Raw genomic sequence first — 7,678 nt, forward strand, 5'->3', positions numbered from 1 at the left:
GTCTTTCAAGCTATGCCCTGGAACGAGGGTCCGTTGTCTGTTTTCACAACAACGAGGTATCCGAACATCGCGAACACTTTTCGACTATCGGTATAACTTTCTCTGTGCTAGTAAAGCAGGTGAGTTCTACCACAGGGTAGCGCAAGTATTCATCCGTTATTACGAGCAAGTATTCGCCCATCGGTAGCGGACCACAAAAATCGGCCTCAAATTTTCCCACGGGCCACTGGGGAGCGTTGACATATTGAGTGGTTCCGAATGTTGACGATTACTGTTCGCCCGACAGGGGATGCATTTTCGCAGAATGCACTCGGTCATGGAGTCAATTCCGGGGAACAATGCCTTGCTGCGGATGAGCGCTTTTGTTTTTGTGAGGCCCTGATGACGTTCGTGCGCAAGTTCTATTGTGCGGGTGTGGAGAACGGCGGGTAGCACAAGGCGAGAACCTCGCAGAATGACTCGTCATTCGTCACCGTCAGCTCGTCTTTCACGACGCAGAGGCGAACCGATGCCTCAGTAGCGGCGTCAGTTAAGCATCGAGTTGATGCCATTTCGACAGACGGATCATTTCGGCTGCGGCGCGGATGGTGGGATCCCGGGATGATTCGGCCTGGATCTCCTTGTATGTTAGGACATTAGGCACAGAAGAAGCGACAATAAAGTTCACAAAGTCTTCCGCGATCCTCGCTTCATGCCTGGAGTGGTACACTATAGTAGTGTCATATGGCTGGAGTCGGAGAGCCCATCTGGTAATGCGGATCGGCGGGTTTGGTTTTTTCCAGATCGTAACCAATGGTTGGTGATCGGTGATTCCGCGGAACGGTGTGCCGGATACATACATATATATATATATATATATATATATATATATATATATATATATATATATATATATATATATATATATATATATATATATATATATATATATATATGTTGAAGTGTTCACATGCCCATATGACGGCTAGGGCTTCGCGCTCTGTCTGGGAGTAGCGCTGTTCAACGTCGCTTAGCGTGCGGCTGGCATATGCAATGGTCTTGCCTTGCTGTGCGAGAATGGCTCCGAGGCCAACTGGACTAGCGTCGACCACTAACTCTGTGAATTTCTTCGGGTCGAAGTATCACATAGTTGTGTCCTTCGACAGCGCCTCCTTGACGTCGTTGAAGGACTTCACTTCGGTTGGTCCCCAGGACCATGCTGATCCCTGTTTCGTGAGCTGGCGCAGAGGCTCGGTCAAGGTAGCGAAGTTTCGGATGGATCTGGCACTGTACTGCGCCATGCCCAAGAAAGAGCATACCTCAGATGGGTTTTTGGGCTCGGACGCATCTCTCAGGGCTTGCACTTTTTTGGGGGATCGGGGGGGTAGGCCTTCTGCACTGAATATGTAGACGAAGAACTCGATTCTCGGCAGTCTGAATTCACATTTCTGCAGATTGACTGTGAATCCACTGCTGCGCAGGGTGGACAGGATGCGGTCAAGCGCCAATGTCATGTTCTCGGGTTGTAGCGCCGTGGATGATGATATCATCGCTCATGTTTCTGGCACCATTTATATCCCTGATAACAGTCTGTATCACGTGTTGGAAGACTTCGGATGCAGAACTAACACCAAAGTTCAGGCGTTTGTAACGGAACAGTCCGGCATGTGTCGAGAAAGTTGTAATGTCACGGCAACTTTCGTGGAGCTTAAGTTGGTGATACCATGACGCAGGTCGACTTTGCTGAACACTGTGGATCCTTGCAATGACGGCAAAATGACCAAGGCGGTTGCACTTGTAGCATGTCACATTTCGGGAGCATCTGCAGTCATCACCGGTGTGGCCCATCCGACCACAGCGATTGCATTTTGTGTCTCTGCGATGATCCTGACGGGGTTCCTGATGGGATTCTGTGTGGGGCGGTTGTTGTGGTTTTCCACCATGGTGGCTGTTGCGACCTCCTCGCTGGGATGGCTTCTGCGCGTTGTGGCTCTCGCTGTGGACGACGTACGCTTTCTCGGGATCGGTGCGTTCATGAGCCATCTCAGCAGCTTGTTGCTCCGAAGCCTCAAAGTTCCAGCGTGGTCTTCAGCATCAGGTTCTTCTGCGCTAGCAGTTTGGTGCATAGACGCTTTGACTTGCAGGCGTCAATGATCTGGTCACGGATAAAGTCATTGATGACCTCGGGTTCAAATTCGCTGAAGCAGGTCTTCGCCATGGTGCGCAGATGTGTGCAGAATTGAGATATGGTTTCTCCATCCTTCTGCTTCTCTTGGCGGAACAGGTGTCGGGAGTATGACGTGTTTGAGAGTGGCGCAAAGTACTCTGTGAGCACAGCTTTGGCGGTGTTGTATGTGTTCAGCCCGGTTTCTGGCAGAGTGTCAAAGATGTCCTGCACATCTAAGCCAGCGCAGTGCAGTAAAAGTTCTCTTTTCTGCGCAGTGTCTGTGCGGCCGGATGCAGCAGCGAATACCTCGGAATGAGGCGGAACCCACGTGGTTTTGGCGTCAATTTTGTTCCTCTTTTTTTTTCTCATATTTTTTTTCTTTTGCGCTTTTGCGCTGAAATCTCGGCTCCCTGTTCGCTGAACGGCTGTTCTGCCCTTGTGGAGACGGGAGGAGTGTTGAAGAGCAAATAACCGTTATCCTCGTCGCCAGTTGTAATAAAGAGTCAGCCGGACGCCATGCTGGTTTCAACACCAGCTTCATTCCGTCCTCATCTGAGGGTACTTCCGGTTCCGGGGAATGGTTATTATTTGGAAATTACAACATGCATCACATATATTTATGATGTTGGTTCTATCCTGTTCATCTTCGAAGTATATGACTACGCCCTCTCTGGTGTTTAATAGCGGACATGGATGTGTGTCCCCCCCACAGGGGGAAGATCCTCTCGAGAGCAGGGCTGAGCTGTTCCTCTGGTTGGCAGGGAGTGGCCCAGAACCAGTGGGGGAGAGAGGGTGGCACTTGTATATGTGGAAGAATATACGGGAAACCCAGGTTCAAATCCCACATTCCAGATGTATTTATCCAGTGTTTCCCAGGTCAGGTCAGGTCAGGTATGGAAGCATGTGCCAGAACAGCGCGTCGCTGCGTCCACTTTCCGCCGGTACTCCAGGGGCCTCGTCTGGCCATCCCCCAGGCAGATGCCAGGCCCATCCCCATCTCCTTGAGATGATGGTCAACCTGTTGCAACCATGAGGCACGTGGTCAGCCCACTGGCCTCCTCCACTCATGAGACTCCCTCGCTGAGAGAATCTGGTGAGCAGGATCAGCGTCAGGAAAACGAGCCACATGTCCATACAGCCGCAACTGACGCTCACGGACTATGCAGGTAACAAATCTCATCCGAGTCTCTCTCAGCAACCGCTCGTTGGACACAAAATCCGACCAGCGATAGCCAAGGATTCTCCGAAGAGACCTGGTACCAAAGGAGTTAAGTCTCCGTCTCAGATCCTTGGTCAGAGTCCAAGTCTCGCACCCATAGAGCAAGACTGGAAGTACCAAGGACCTGAAGACTCGGACTTTCGTCCTCCCGCACAGGTACCGGCAGTGCCACACCCCATGATCCAGTGAATCCATGACTCCCCAGGCCCGACCCAGACGTCTATTGACCTCTGACTCGCAGCCAGCAGAGACATGAATATCACTGCCAAGGTAAGTGAATCTCTCCACGACCTCAACATCCTCACCACAAACAGACACAGTCAGGACAGCAGCATCCAAGATGTCACCGAAAGCCTGGATCTTAGTTTTGACCCAAGAAACCCGTAATCCCAACGGCTCCGACTCCTCATTCAGCACCTCCAGGGCCGCCAAGAGGATGTCTAAAGTCTCCGCAAAGATGACTGCATCATCTGCAAAATCAACGTCCGAGATCTTGACATTTCCAAACGATGCACCGCAACTTGATGTCTCCGACATCCTCCCTAAAATCCAGTCCATACAAGTGCTGAAAAGTGTGGGGGCAAGTACACATCCCTGACGAACTCCAGTAACAACTGGAAATAAGTCAGAGATGGTACCACCACACTTCACAGCACTCTCAGTACCAGAGTAGAGTTCAGACATCAGATCGATCAATTTTGGTGGCACCCCACGAAGACCGAGAATCCTCCAGAGGACATCCCAATTCACTGAATCGAATGCTTTACAGAGATCAACATAGGCTGCAAGCAGCCCCTGCCGAAACTCTCGTCTGCGTTCAGTGAGGACACGAAGTGGAAGGATACGGTCAATCGTTGACCTCTTTGGTGTAAAGCTTGACTGCTCTGGACGCTGGTGCTCAAGCAGATGGTGGCAAACCCTATCAAGAATTATCCGAGCAAAGACCTTGCCCGGCACTGAGAGCAGCGTCACCCCTCGGTAGTTGTTGCAGTCTTGGCGATCACCCTTCCCTTTCCAGAGAGGGACAACAAGGCCCCTCTTCCAGTCAGTTGGGATGATGCCTGTGTTCCAGGCAGAGCACAAAACTGCATGCAACGACACGAGTGCAGCATTTCCACCAGCCTTGAGAAGTTCGGCATGGATGCCACAGATCCCTGGAGCTTTGCCCCGTTTCAACTGGTTTGAAACGTTTCAACAAGTTCCAGCGTGGTCTTCAGCATCAGGTTCTTCTGTTTCCGTGTTTCCACAAGCAAAGGTGGACCACAGTTGATTTCGAGGGTCAGCAACAGGGATTGTAACACCCTTGACGTCCAACTCGACAGCTGGGGGATCAGCCCGGTACAACCGCTCAAAGTAACTGGCCCAGCGGGCCTTCACTTCAGACTCCTATGTCAAGAGCCTACCACTCTCTGCTCGAACTGCATTGCTCCGAGGGATGGGCTTGGATGAACGTAATGCACGAATTCCCCTGTAAGCGGGACGAGAATCACCTGTCCACAGGTGATGCTCTACCCCCTCACAGATTCCTCGCACATATGCCTCCTTGTCCACCCTCAGTGCACGTACAGTTTTACACCTCAGCTCCCTGAACAGCTCAGCTCTGCCATTCAGCCTGGCCCTGCGACTCTGGTCAATGGTATCCAGTGTCCCTTGAGAGACAAAATTCTTCTTTCCCCTGCGGTGAGCTCCAAGGCATCCACCGGCAACATCAAGGACGGTGGTCTTGAAGGCGCTCCACAACTCTTCTGGACCCCCCAAAGCATCCAGACCCTCCAAGTGTCCACTCAGCCTGTTCGCAAACTCCTCAGCTACTCTCTCATCCCTGAGCTTGGCAACATCCAGCCGAGGCTGGGATGGTACCATTCTCCAGGATTTAAGGTGCAGCTTTAGAGTTGCTACAACAAGCCTGTGGTCAGTATTGAGGAACTGAGCACTCCGGTTGACACTGCAGTTCTGGATCATCCTCCAACGACCGTCAATGAGGACATGGTCAATCTCTTTTGCCACACCGCCAGCGTTGGAATACCAAGTCCAGCGATGAGCTTGTGGGCGCTGAAACCATGAACCAGCCACCCTAAGTCCATGACTTCTTGCAAAGTCAAGGAATTTCGTGCTATTCTGGTTCATAGTTCCTGACCCATGGGGACCAACACACACCTCATAACCGTCCCTATCAGTTCCAGTCGATGCATTGAAATCCCCAAGACTAGAAGTGTATCTCGTCTGGGGCACTGATCAACCACAGACTCGAGTGTGGCGTAGAATGCATCCTTCACGGTGAGATCACTCGCCTCAGTCGGAGCATAAACAGAGACCAGGGAAATGACACCTAAGGAGTGACGAATCCTTAATCTCATAATATGCTCGTTGACCGGTGTTACCTCAATTATCATTGGGGTCAGCTTATTGGACACAGCTACAGCAACTCCTTGGGTATGGTAACCATCAGAGCGACCAGACCAATAGTAGGTGTAACCACCCACCATTATCTCGCCGCAATCCGGTCTCCGAACCTCAGAGAGAGCTGCAATCCCGATGTCCAAACACTTGAGCTCAGATGATAACAGAGACAGGTGATCATTCTCTCTTAGGGATAGGACATTCCAGGCACCCACCCGAAGGGACGGCCTCAGGTTAACCCAAGGAGACCGCCGTCTGGTGTACGACACCTCAGCACCACTCGGACACACTCTCCCGCAATCTGACCCAGGGATGTTACCCCGTGGTTTCCCTCCTATCATCAAAGATTGGGGGTCCCGAAGGCTTTGCCCCAATCCCGTCATCCGATGAGCTGCCCTGCGAAGGGAAGCTGCACAGGAGGTACTCTCACAGAGTGGGTTTTCAGATTTTTTTGCGTTTTGTGGAATGAAGGGTTTTACGGTGGCCGGAGTGCAAATCCTGCCACCAACCTCCTAATAAGAAGTGACCCAACTGCAGGAGGACATCCGCAGACACAGTTGGGCACTAGATATGGATGGCCGTTGGCTCACAAGGAGCTCCTCCGCCCTTTGACAGGTTTTGTTTTAAATCCTGCTGGATGTCCATATCCAAACACCCTCCTCACCAGAAAACCTGGTGGGGGAGATGGTTTAGTCACAGACAACCCGACCATGGAACAGGTTAGTACAGGTTTACATGGTACCTGTAGCAGGTCACAGATCGAACCTGACCTGACGGTTTCGTCGCTGACAACCCGACCGTGGAACAGGTTAGTACAGGTTTACATGGTACCTGTAGCAGGTCACAGATCGAACCTGACCAGTGTTTCCCAATGTCCTTGTTATTCATTAACACCGAGGTATACTTGTATTTTCATGCTACTTGTGATTTACGTTCAGACTCAACCATCAGCCAATCTTGAAATGCACAAAACAACCGTCAGATTGCAGTCACGTCGTCACCTTTGCTGCTGTCCACATAGATTGAATACGTACTTGTTTATCATTTTAAATGTTTAAACCTCCTACCAGGTTCAGGATCGAGGTGATGGAAATGTTTAAGTGAACAGTCAACGAAGATTGCCAGTTCACAACAGGGAGAACCTCCTTTGAGTAGTTCGCAAGAAGGTCGTTTGCCAGCATTGCCAGGGGGAAGTCCTCTGTGGCATCTGTGCATGGAAGGGCTGGGAGAATGAAAATAACTTCAATTGAGTCCATCACATATTATAAAATGGATTTTGCAAAATCATTACAAACTTACGTCGTTTTCTCTTGCACATTTTAAAAGTCCACAGTAAATATGGTGATGTTTCCTTGACATGAAATTTTGTGTGTTTTCACACTCGTACTGTAGGATGCAGTTAAAATGCTTTTCTCTGGCTCTTTGAGTGCAATTAGGTCACGTCAAAATGCCACAAGGAAGGGATATCAGAAAACAAACACGAACACAACCTTTGCAGCTACCAATACAGCGGTGAAAAGACTTACTGTTTGAAGCAATGAACAGCAACAATAAAAGACATTCCATACTTTATGTTTCAGATACTCAAGGTCTGGCTCTGTGTGAGTTTTATTGTGAGTGAGAGTGGGAGTGGCCTTCACCTGTGTTGTGGTTAACAGTGCAAACAGGCCCACTCACTTTTCACCATCATGTTGGATGGACGACTTGCTTGCTCCCCCCTCCCCCCCCACTCTCCCTGGCTTCCTCTGCCTCTCTTACCATCAATGAGAATATAGTCAATGGCAGACAGGCTGTGAAGAGATGGACAGAAGCAAGTTACTGTCATGATTTCCTAATGTTCTGGTTATTCGTCGAAAAATAGATTGATATCTCCAAAAATAATAAAATAATGTTTTTGTATATATTGTCAAGGC

At 50.1% G+C, this 7,678-nt stretch overlaps 1 protein-coding gene across 1 annotated transcript in view; it reads right to left on the reverse strand.

The window, feature by feature from the left end:
- LOC147011267 (uncharacterized) overlaps positions 1-7,371 on the reverse strand; it is a 52,170-nt gene extending 44,799 nt beyond the window's left edge. The window contains exons 1-4 of the mRNA XM_085859032.1: positions 7,292-7,371; positions 6,833-6,987; positions 2,162-2,452; positions 1,548-2,046 (exon numbers count right to left, since the gene is read on the reverse strand). Of these exons, the coding sequence (XP_085715158.1) occupies positions 1,548-2,046; positions 2,162-2,452; positions 6,833-6,987; positions 7,292-7,331 (985 nt within the window). The 5' untranslated portion in view covers positions 7,332-7,371. The remainder of the gene's footprint in view (positions 1-1,547; positions 2,047-2,161; positions 2,453-6,832; positions 6,988-7,291) is intronic.
- Positions 7,372-7,678: the final 307 nt, after the last annotated feature.

The sequence above is a fragment of the Eptatretus burgeri genome, chromosome 16 (assembly GCF_056783735.1).
Source record: "Eptatretus burgeri isolate ZD-2024b chromosome 16, Ebu_testis_v1, whole genome shotgun sequence".
Taxonomy (NCBI): domain Eukaryota; kingdom Metazoa; phylum Chordata; class Myxini; order Myxiniformes; family Myxinidae; genus Eptatretus; species Eptatretus burgeri.